This window comes from Schistocerca gregaria, chromosome 2, assembly GCF_023897955.1.
Source record: "Schistocerca gregaria isolate iqSchGreg1 chromosome 2, iqSchGreg1.2, whole genome shotgun sequence".
NCBI classification, from domain to species: Eukaryota; Metazoa; Arthropoda; class Insecta; order Orthoptera; family Acrididae; genus Schistocerca; species Schistocerca gregaria.
In genome coordinates, this window is record NC_064921.1 from 391,378,938 (window position 1) to 391,391,494 (window position 12,557).

At 42.6% G+C, this 12,557-nt stretch overlaps 1 protein-coding gene across 5 annotated transcripts in view; it reads left to right on the forward strand.

Moving 5' to 3' along the window:
- LOC126321537 (sodium/hydrogen exchanger 9B2-like) overlaps positions 1 to 12,557 on the forward strand; it is a 438,606-nt gene that overhangs the window by 321,239 nt on the left and 104,810 nt on the right. The window contains exon 1 of one of the 5 annotated variants that reach the window (XM_049994197.1): positions 3,150 to 3,382. The exons of the other annotated variants lie outside the window; for them this stretch is intronic. Coding sequence (XP_049850154.1) covers positions 3,250 to 3,382 — 133 coding nt within the window. The 5' untranslated portion in view covers positions 3,150 to 3,249. Of the gene's footprint in view, positions 1 to 3,149; positions 3,383 to 12,557 lie in introns of those variants that run through there. 5 annotated transcript variants of the gene reach the window in all.

Consider the following 12,557-nt stretch of genomic DNA (forward strand, 5'->3'; position numbering starts at 1 on the left):
TCTTAGGTTGTTTGCAGATGATGATGTCGTGTATCGTCTAGTTAAATCATTAGAAGATGAAAACAAATTGCAAAACCATTCAGAAAAGATATCTGTACGGTGCGGGAATTGATATTTAACCCTAAATAATGAAAAATGTGAAGCCATCCAGATGAGTGCTAAAAGGAATTCTTTAAATTTTGGTTACACGATATATCACTCAAATTCAAGGGCCGTAAATTCAACTAAATACCTGGGAATTTACAATTACGAGCAACTTAAATTCGAAATAACACATAGAAAATGTTGTATGGAAGGAAGAACACTTAAAAATGCTACAGATCTACTAAAGAGACTGACTACATTACCCTTATCTGTCCTCTTTCGGAGTCCTGCTGCAGTGTGTGGGATGCTTACCAGATTGGATTAAAGGAGTACACCGAGAAAGTTCAGGGAAGGGCAGCTCGGTTTGTATGATCGAGAAACAGAGCAGACAGTGTCACAGACATGAAACAGGATTCGTGGTGGACATCAATTAAACAAAGGGTTTCTCGTTATGGTAGGATCTTCTCACGAAATTTCAATCTCCAACTTTCTCTTCCGAACGAGAAAAATATTTTTTTGATGCCGACTTACATAAAGAGAAACGATTATCATAATAAAATAAGAGAATCTGAGCTCGCACTGAAATATATAAGTGTTCGTTTTTCCCGCACGCTGTTCGAGAGTGGGATAAAGAGAATTGTGTGGGGGTGGTTCGATAAACCCTCTGACAGCCCGCCCGGTTAACCGTGCAGTCTAGCGCCCTTTTTCCGTGCGGGAAGGCGTGCCGGTCCCCGCCACGAATCCACTCGGCGCATTAGTGTAGAGGTCCGGTGTGCCGGCCAGCCTGTGGATGGTTTTTAAGGCGGTTTTACATCTGCCCCGGCGAATGCGGGCTGGTTCTCCTTATTCCGCCTCAGTTTCACTAAGTCGGCGATTGCTGCGCAAACACTTTCTCCACGTACGCGTACACCGTAATTACTCTACCACGCAAACATTGGGGTAACAATCGTCTGGTGTGAGACGTTCCCGGGGGGTCCACTGGGGGCCGAACCGCACACGAACTCTGGTACGGCGTGCGGCGGTGGTAGCGTGAGTGGACTGCTGTAGCCTGTTGTGAGGATGTGTACCACTGCGGTCTACGGCGGGGTTGTAGCCTCTCCGTCGTTTCTAAGTCCCCAGTTCCATACAATACAATACAAAGCCTCTGCCAGGCCCTTAAGTGTGATTTGCAAAGTACTCATGTAGATGTAGAAGAACAGCATCTTGAGAATCTTTCAGTGACTGACTGGCGATAGTTCGTTCCGAAGAAGCCGATATTTCGCGTCGATTCGTAGCCATGGATGAAACAGGGTTCAAATGGTTTAAATGGCTCTAAGCACTATGGGACTTAACATCTGAGGTCATCAGCCCCCTGGACTTAGAACTACGTAAACCTAACTAACCTAAGGACATCACACACATCCATTCCCGAGGCAGGATTCGAACCTGCTACCGTAGCAGCAGTGCGGTTCCGGAATGAAGTTCCTACAATCGCTCGGCCACAGCAGCCGGCCTGAATCAGAGTTCATCAGTCCACATCTGAGACAAAGGAACAGTCAAAAAATTGGACTGAAATGGGGGCATAGGCTACAGAGAAGGCAAAGATAGAGTCATCTGCAGGCAAAGCGTCAGTTTTTTGGGATGCGCGTGGGATGATTTTCATTGAGTATCACCCTCAAGGAAAAGCAATAAATTACGAGCATATGGAAACTTATTACCGCGTTTGAGTCACGAAATCTAGTAAAAAGCGACCGCATTTAGCGAAAAATAGTTTTATTTCATCGTGACAATGCACTTGTTCACACATGAATTATCACAGTGGTCAAAATCAAATCTGTTCGACAGATTTATCCCCCTCCGATTATTTTACGTTTCCAGCATTCAAGAAATGGCTTGGTGGTAAAAAAGATTTGCCAAAAATGATGAGCCGGAGTCTGCAATTGATGCCTATTTTGCAGTGTTCGACGGCTCTCACAGGACATATCTACATCTACATCCATACTCCGTAACCCACCTGACAGTGTGTGGCGGAGGGTACCTTGAGTACCTCCTTCTATTCCAGTCTCGTATTGTTCACGGAAAGAAGGATTGTCGGTATGCTTCTGTGTGGGCTCTAATCTCTCTCATTTTATCCTCATGGTCTCTTAGCGAGATATACGTAGGAGGGAGCAATATACTGCTTGACTCTTCGGTGAAGGTATGTTCTCGAAACTTCAACAAAAGCCCGTGCCCAGCTACTGAGCGTCTCTCCTGCAGAGTATTCCACTGGAGTTTATCTATCATCTCCGTAACGCTTTCGCGATTACTAAATGATCCTGTAACGAAGCGCCCTGCTCTCCGTTGGATCTTCTCTATCTCTTCTATCAACCTATCTGGTACGGATCCCACACTGCTGAGCAGTATTCAAGCAGTGGGCGAACAAGCGTACTGTATCCTACTTCCTTTGTTTTCGGATTGCATTTCCTTGGGATTCTTCTAATGAATCTCAGTCTGTCATCTGCTTTACCGACGATCAGCTTTATATGATCATTCCATTTTAAATGACTCCTAATGCGTACTCCCAGATAATTTATGGAATTAGCTGCTTCCAGTTGCTGACCTGCTATATTGTAGCTAAATGATAAGAGATCTTTTTTTCTATGTATTTGCAGCACATTACACTTGTCTACATTGAGATTCAATTGCCACTTCCTGCACCATGCGTCAATTCGCTGCAGATCCTGCTGCATTTCAGTACAATTTTCTATTGTTACAACCTCTTTATACACCACAGCATCATCTGCAAAAAGCCTCAGTGAACTTCCGATGTCACCCACAAGGTCAGAAGCTACTGAACATTGCTGTAGAAAGTGTACCGAGCTGAAAGGAGAATATGCAGAGAAGTAAAAGTGTTTTTCCTAATTTTTTTTCATTGTTAGTTCGGGTACTTTTGGGATAGAACTCACAGAATCAGTAACTGTATCCGTTGAAAATACAAAAAATGCAACCGACAACTCGGCTGAAAGCCCGAAAGCGCAGCATCGAAGTGGAATCGTGTCGCGCCCCGTCGTTTCCCCCCCTGGCGGATGAAAGCGCGTAGCCCCGACAGCTCGCGATTGGTCGGCAGAGCGCTCCGCTGGGAGCGGCCGCGGTGGCGCTAATGCGGCGAGGCTGCGCGGCGGGGCGGCCAGAGCGGGCTGAGTCGCCATGCCGTGGCGCAGGCCGAGCTTGCGCGTCTTCTCCACGGCCCACGGCCAGCTCTCCGTCGTCGTCACAGACTGCTCTGCCGACGCCGCTGCGCCCGGGACTGCGGCCGCGCCAGAGCCTCGGGAAGCCGTCGGTGAGTCCTGCGCGTCTCCGAAAGCCGCCCCGGGCTCAAATACTGCTGCTGTTCGCTGGGCACGGAGTTCCTTCCACAGCCATTTACGCGATGTTGCACATCGTCTGCATTAAAACTGGAGTCTTTCTATATACGTGTGGGTCTCTTCACCGGTAGTGTGTTCTGCTGATCGCAAAACAAAACGCAAGTGCAGCTGCGGACGGCGTTAACGACCTTCTGATGGTTACATGTTGGTGAACGCTGGGAGACATAATTATTAATCGAAGATTGTTGAGGAAGCTCGTTTTTTACTGCTATGACCGGTTTTGGGCTATCGTGCCCGTAGTTCGACGGAGACATTTGTTTCATTAAAGTCGGCAGCATGTCGCAAGCTCTTGTACTTTATTGTAATGCTTTAGCAGTTAGCGCCACCTTATATTCCGTGTAGGTGACTTGCATAATAGAGAAAAATGTTAACGCGCTATACAGTCTATAAACAAAGTGAGTGAATTATATGCACTTACAGTTAGACTGAACGGATTTTTGCCTAGTTTTCGTCCTTAAGCATTTGTGACATCAAAACATCAAGATGTTCATCAGTCATAGCGGTATCAAAATTTTTATATCGACAGAGTTTGTCAGGACTCCAATACAGTTCGTACTATGTGCTGTCATCCAGGAGAATGTGCGTAAACGGTAAGTAATAGGTAACGCATGACTATGGAGCACAAGAAAAACGTAACTGTAAGCATCTGTCATGTAGAGCTCCTTCGGGGAACTTGAAGCTTTAGTTTGTAGTACCAAAGGTCCCGGATTCGAGCCCTGCTCTTGCCAGTTTTTGTACTGTAATATGTGTGAGACAGCTGCGCGGGACAACATGTTGTTGAAAGCAGCAAACCAATAGAACACACTTGCAGTTTCACAGAATAAACAAACAGGAACAGAAGAATAGAGAAACCGCGTGTGTAAGGCAACTGAAGTATTAATAACAATAATAACAGTAATCACGAGATTGCTAGATGAGAGCACCGCGGTACATCTATAAACTCCAAACAATCCTTTTACGTGTCACGAACAAGTAGTATCATTCGAGTTTTACACATACTACATTCGGATTGCGTGGCCCCTCCCGCCGGAGGTTAGAGTCCTCCCTCGTGTGTGTGTGTGTGTGTGTGTGTGTGTGTGTGTGTGTGTGTGTGTGTGTGTTAAAGTAGTGTGTAAATCTAGGGACCCATGACCTCAGCAGTTTGGTCCGTTAGGAATTCACCCGCATTTGAACATAATAAATTACAAAATCTGGTACGACCAAGACTCGAACCCGCGATCGTGTCTACGAGGAATCAGCGCTCTATGGACTTCCCCACAGGAGCTCCGCACAACAAACTCTCACGGTTATGTTTTTCCTGTGTTCTGTAGGTCATGTGGTACTTACCGTTTATGCCCGTTCTCCGGGTCTACAGCGCATAGCACGAACTGTATCGGTGTCTTGGTTGATAATCTATCAATGTACAACGTTTGGTACCGGACGGACGGACCGACTGACATCTGGAGGCTTGAGTGTGAGTGGGTGCATAGTGTTCACGCGTGTTTCACACACATACCACACTAGCAACTGTATTTGAAGTTGCAACTAACATGAACATTGTGAAGCGTTTGTGCGACACAACTGTTAGTGGTATTTGTGTGCTGTTTACACGTAAATACCTTGTGTCTCCTCCTCAGAAATTCATAAGGGCAAATACAACACGAAACAGCGAGCGTTTACTAGAACCAATTAAGTGCATATAACTCACTTAATGTAGAAGTTATCAATTGCAGCACATTAACAAATTGTTCAGTGTTGTGCAAGCCACCCACGCAGTATATAAGGTGGCACTAACCGCTATGTAGTCCAGCAGCGGAAGACATGTTGCTGACGAATCTAATACGGATGCTTTATTAAAACGAGTGCATCCGTCTAATGAGCATCATAGCTCGAAACCGTCGTGGCAGTAAAATAAAGCTTTCAAAAGCATTTGTGGCTGATGACGTTCTTCATCGATATTTTCTGATTCAATAGCAGCCACGGGTTTCTACAAAATCCAGTATGGATAAAACAAAAATAAATTTCAGGGGGGACTCAGTACAGCTGGATCCAGTGTGATATTATTCCCATTGAAATCTTGATCGTGACGTCACACACGAAGCCTAGCTCGAGGTCCGCGACTAATTGCGAAGTGGCAATCTAGTTGTGGGTTGGCGAGGCCAATAACAAAATGGCCCTAAGCACTGTGGGATTTAACAGCTTAAATCTAACTGACATAAGGACATCACACACATCCATGCCCGAGGCAGGATTCGAACCTGCGACCGTAGCAGCAGCACGCTTCTGGACTGAAGCGCCTAGAACCGCTCGGCGGAGCCAACACATAAGAATACTACATGAAGACTGCGATAACACATTAATCTAGCACAGTTGAAGATAAATTGTCTGTCCATATTTGTTCACGTTTCGTTAGAAATAATTAAAATTGCATGGTAGATCGGAAAAGCTATGCCCCACAACAGAAACATCTCCGGCTAGTATTTTGGTACATGATAATGTCCGTATATCACACATAAACTGCCGAAAATAACAGGGCCATAAGGGGTGATGAACAACATAAATTTGACGTGGTTACAGATATCATTTAAACTGAAATAGAGTACGAGCCAGGACTCAGACTGGAAAACTTAAAGGTAACGGCTGAGAACCTTCATTACTTCTAAAATTCTTCTGGCACTTGCCAAAAATTCCACATTTTAGTGCTTCGTTTACGAAAAGAATGACAGATTAGTGGGTTATTGGTATTTCAGATTAAGCCGTAGGTTTCTTGATACTTCGATGGATTAGCTTACAACTTGGAGGATAGCAAGAGCAGACGGCTGCAACACGACATCTGTGGTATTCAAACCTACTTTCGAGGGAATGAAAGCTTTACGCCTCTTATTGTTCAGGAAAATGAAGATTATCGTTTCTCTGCCACAGTACTTCGTGACTACTTACATTAATTCATGACCGACTGGAAGGATGTAACACACTTTATTTTCCAGATAAGCAAAAGAATGGCTCGAGCGTTTATTTCTACAATGGTTTACATCAGTTTACAGCTAGAACATTTAGCTATTTTTCGACATAATCACAATTTCTGTCGATGCATTTTTGTAGACGCTGTGGCAGTTTTTGTATGCCCATGTCATACCAGCTCGCCGCCATGCTGTTCAGAAAGTTATGAACCACTTCTTTCACCTTATTTTTTTTTTTACAAGGGAAGCAATATTTAGGTCTGAGCGACTACAGTCAGTTTAAGACTTCTTGTACAAGGGTTACGGGCCATGTATCGTAAGTACAACGTCATAATCTGTCAATCTGTACGCCTTAATGCGCTTTCATATACAAGAGACACATACACAAGAAAATACCAAAAAGCAAAATTGCTTTAGCATCGGTACTTCACGATTTTTGAAGAATACTTCCAAGTTTAACTTACTGACAGGTTTGTGTATGAAAATAACATAAGGTGGTGCCAGGGAAATATGGTTGCTATTACCGTGTTGACTTTGGAACAGAATATTCCTGAAATCGTACAAATTAATTGTTTATTATGTGTATCGCTTGTACATATTTTTGTTTATACCAAATCCCTTTGACTCACGGAGCAGATTGCTGTGCAGGTAACAGCTCTTCCGCTGGAGTGATCCAAGAAAAAAGATTATAAAACTGTGAATCTGTTTTGAAATCTGTTACCTGCACACAAGTCGCGACGAGTGTTGCAGTAACATTTCCTTCGTTGTGTGAGTGGGAACAGAGACGAGGACTACAACCAAATGCCTGCTCCAATGGACAACGCCTAATAATCTAAATACTGTGCAGGGAGACTTAAAGCCAAAAGCACTACTGCGCACTACTTAGTTCTCTCAACAGCCCACCAACAATCGGTTTAACTTTTTTTTTACTCTATGTAATTCTATGCGCCTCAAGAGGATATTCTCAAATAAGTTATCCCAAGAATTGAACAAACATATTGTGAACGGAAACATTGTTTCAGTTCTATTGAACAATAATGTAATTTTGAGATATACAACGAAGCTGCTTTTAATCAAGAGTATTGCATATATTTTCTTCCGCTATGTATTTTCGCCCCCGCGGCTTCATAATTAGCACACACGGCTAAAATTTTGGTATTTTTTAGAGTACCCTTCTGGTTTTCGAAAAGAGCAACATATAAACTGCATACAAAGTGAACTTGCGTGAGGAACACTCAGCAGACAAACTGTCGAGATTGATTTTTGTATCTCTGAAGTAATCCAAAATGGAAACAAGTACTTCACGATTAAAAAAAAAAAATCCTTCTGTTAAGGTGGAAGCGCCTGTTCGCGACTCGTAACAGTACCGAGATATAATAAAATGCAGTTAGCGCATAGATTTTATTTTCTTCAGAGATCGCCGAAACAGTAATAACTGTTGTTAATAAGTTACTTGGGCGTGAATATATCGTTGTAGCTTGTAAAAGAGTGAATTGTCAGGAATTTTTAATGTCCCCTAGTTTATTACAATAATCACCGACAAAAATGAACATTTATGTTGTCGCTATAACTCTCATGCAGTAGACTTAACTTCTTGTTCTCTTGCTCTGCAGTCACTTGTTATTCACGATGACGTAGACAGAACGCAATCATTTAATGCACGAAGAAAGAACGTGAATATTAAGATGTTACGAGAACGCCGTTGGACAAGATGTTTTTCTGGATTCCACAATTAGATTTAATATTTTAAGGAATGTCGTACTTTATCAGTGTGAACAAATACTCCATTTCAAAGCTACTAGTTTTGTTACTATTCCTTTCTGTAATGAATGTGTATTTGGCTTGTAAAAGACGGGCTAAAAGGTGCTTCTTGGTATCTAATGAGATAACACGAAAATTGTCTTTATATCTGCGTTGTGTGTATCCTGAAATTTGTTAGTGATGGTATGTATTAAAGACCTCTATGACCATTTTCACAATTTCTGCGAGAAGAATGCAATATGCAGGTAGCCTCTCAATAGTTCCTGTATTAAAATTCAGAGTTAAGGCGTCACCAATTTATTTCCAACATGCTAAGATACTGTGAAAAAATAATTTCCTAAGTGACTGAGTAACAATTACTCCAGGGTACTGCAACGCGTCAGCGATTTGGTTGTTTACTATTTTCATCTCTGTCCATTAAAACCGTCTCTCTTCTCATCTACAGCGACATTTGCGATCCCAATTTGTTGGTTCTGGTATAGCAAGGACGGAATGTCTCAGACGTTGCGTGTCGGACAATATACTCAAATGTATGAAATTCCGTCCTGTTCCGTTCTAGTTTTATTCCTGGCAGTTAAATTAGTTATCGTTTCTAGCAATACTTTGTATAAAAGGAAAAAGCGTCGTTCGAATTCCAGGTTAAAATTCTAGTTGTCACTATAACTGGATAGGTTTTTCAGTTCCCATGTCTCGAGAACGGAGTTAGAACCACGCCAAGTGACGCATTGTTGCATTTGAACCAGATGTTGGGTAGAGAACCACTTCACTTCTTTTTATTGTTAACAACTGCGTAAACAGAAGATTTTCTTGGCATCACAAGTTCTTTTTCTGTTGGTATCAGGTAAGTTTGTTGTTAAGTCCTACATATTGTCACTTTAGAATGCACACGACAGCTTACAGAATCATTGTATTTCTCGTGTCTGGGTTCAGTATTTTATTACGTAACAAATTTAGTCTACACGTAAGTAACGTTTTTACCGAAATACAACTGAACGCTTTAGGACAAAATGAGTTATATATGATGTGACACTCTTTGGGACACTGGAGTTAGAGGCGCTGTAGAGTTTGTATACGGGGTATATTACCTCGCAAGCCTGATTTTTTTCTTGTTTTAAAACCTATTATAGTTTTTAGATTAAATACGTTTTAAGTAAACCTTTGAGGATAAATAAAGCTATGAACATCACATCCTGAAAGATACCGGAGGCTAAAGGAGGCCACTTCAGGATATCAATTTGGATTAAAGCTATTCTCAAAACTGTCACTAATGAGTAAGAAACGTGGTATCAGCTTGGAGCAGAGGAAGTTAATGGCAACGGGAAACGAAGTCCACATCTCTTCTATTAGCTCCACAGACCATTAAGCTAATTTATGGCTCGCTGTTGTTTTGTGTGTCTACGCTAGTCTATCTCGTGCTAGCTGTCGAGCTGTTCAGTGGCCAGCGGGCCTGTATAGAATCTTACCAGGTACAGAGAACAAAAAAGATGTGAGGTTGATGAGGAAGTCGTGGCGAGACTACAGACTTCTTTAGGGATGGTTAGAAGATAAAAGTGAAATGATTGATGTTTTCCCGATACTATTGATAAACCGTGTGTTTTTTTAGAGGTCCAGCAGAGCCCACATCTTCCGTTTGCAGTCTGGGCAGCGAGTACATAACATTAAATCGCAGCACCTGACGGAGTACTAGGCGCAACCGTCGAAATATTGCACGGATAGCAAAATACATAGTTACCTTCCGGCCCCAAGTATTACTCGACAAAGCGAACTGTAGACCCGTCGAGGAAACTGATTTGGGTATGTGATTAGCTACACTTGCGTCCCAGTTGTGAATTGTTAGCCTGCAGTGCAAGAACAGGAAGACGGAAAATGACTCCGAAGTTAAGTCGGTGGCGTGTAAATTAGAGCAGGAGAGAGACTGTCGTGTGCAGTGAGACACAAGTACCCACCCCCAAGGAGCAAGAGGCGAGGTTCACACAGGAGAGAACTCATTGACGATATAGGTGAAAAATGTTCCGTAGCAATGTCAGGGAACCCGAGGAAAAAAATTCTCCGTTTGAGGTTTGGTAGAATAAACTTGCCAATATGCAACATAACACAGTAGATTTTTTAGGAAATAATCAACAGAATTAAAGCGGCAGACGAAACTTTGATTCAAAAACATTTCTTTCAAATAAGTCGTCCAAGTAATGACGTCAGAGGAGTGTTGTGGAGCCAAAGTGCCTGTCAGTTATTTCGTTATGTTGATAATTTTTACTTTTGGGCCGTTTAATTACAACGGAATGAGAGGCAATTTTCACGCCATACGCGTTTCGCCTTTATTCTTTGTAAGCCATCTTCAGCGGCAGTTTCTGTGAGTGTAGTTCTACATGTCATGTTTTTTTGTTACACTTTTGGCGCTGTTCTTATAACTGCCATTTGAATTTTTGTTTTCCAGACTCCACAGCACTAGGAACTGTCGGTAACACCAACCAATACGCAGCATCAAAACAAGTGTTCAGTTCCTAGTGAAGTCTGGAAAACACCAATTCAGGTGGCAATTAGGAGGAGAACAGCGCCGAAAATGAAACAAAAACACAACGTATAGAATAACACCCATAAAACCCGTCAATGAAGAGACATCTGTATCACTAAACGGCTAACCTGGTGCATGATACCCAATTGCAGGTTGTTTACATAATAGCTTGCAGGAGAAGTTCAGATTTTTGCAATATTGTGTATAATTATAATTATTGACCAAATTTAAAAACTGAAAAAGCTGTCATGACCCTGACTTAAGACGTATGATCCCATCGTAAAGATTTGACACAGTAAGAGCAGTAGGCCTATTTCAGTTAGAAACTGTGTAAATGTCTGGAGGCAGCTTAAATCACAGCGCGCAAATTAGCCCACTGTATATTCGTCCAGTATTTGAGAATGAGAGTACTTAGCGACTGACAACAAACGTCACACACGATTTCAAACCTTTCCGAAACTTTTTCTCGCCGACACCTTCAAAAAAGTAATGAACACAAAAACGTTTCTTACTAAATTTTCGCAGTTCATGCAGTAAAACCCCAGCACTGTGCACGACTTTTTAATTTATTACTTTTATACTACCAACTATATTTGCATCACATTTTGCCGAGAGCATCCATATACGCTAATGAATGAACTTCTAAAATTTTATCGTAAGACTCAGCTCGAGAGATATGACTTCATAAACAAAGAGATGCCTGAGAAGCTAGCTGTTTCATACATGGGAGTTAGATTCCCTAAGGAATCGTAGATGGAGGGTTACTGGTTGGTGTACCTAAGTGCAACTCGTGAGCGCTCCACATGTAACAGGGAAGTAGTCTTTCCTGCCTTCGGTCCTCGTTTCTCGGGGTTAAAGACGGCAGTGCTGCAACCCTAAAGACACCTCTGATCTGCCTTGACGCACAATAATGCTTTTATTTTGTTCTAAATATCAACCGTCTATTGTGACATTCTGTAAAACAGACCTGAATGTTTTTTTTCCAGCCGGCCGGTGTGGCCGTGCGGTTCTAGGCGCTTCAGTGTGGAACCGCATGACCGCTGCGGTCGCAGGTTCGAATCCTGCCTCGGGCATGGATGAGTGTGATGTCCTTAGCTTAGTTAGGTTTAAGTAGTTCTAAGTTCCAGGGGACTGATGACCACAGATGTTAAGTCCCATAGTGCTCAGAGCCATTTTTCTGTTTTTTCCAGACACCGGCTATAAATTCTCATAATGTGGGTGATTTTTTTCTATGAAAAGATAATTGTAGCAAGAGAGTTAAGAAAAAAGGATGATAGACAAACTGGAGCAGCGTGCTGAGGTGACAAACATGGCTCACGGATTCCGTCCGATACCGCACTGCATAATGCCAGCCTTCACGCTAAGTGTCTAACGGCCAGGCCGCGTAATTGAGGATCATCTTTAAAAGGCAAGAGAAATTTATCTACGAGAAGCGGGATGGCCGTGTCACAGTAATGTAAATGTCTGAGTAAATACTCAGAGCAATTTCAGTCTCGCTAGCAATTTTCTGCCATAAACTGAACTTCTGTCATCTAAAGGCTTTCTTCTCTGTTTTGGGAAACATAGGACTGACAACATCCAACTGAAATCCCTCAAAATAGCACTTGAAATGGTCGAGCTCTTATGGATCAATTTACCTGAGCTCTAAACCGACGTTCTGGAAAGGAAATGTCCTAGTTCTTCTGAAATGGGTTCTACCTTACAAACGTCTTTTGCGGAAGTGTAAATTGTCACTAGTGTAAAACACCTGGTTTACGCTGTATCTGTGAAAAACATTTCTTAGAGCGTCAACTTCAATGCACATCTGGCAGGCTGTTCGCTGTCGGAGTCGTTTTCGGTGCAACGTTTACACTGCTGTTGCGTCTGACTTAATGCAGG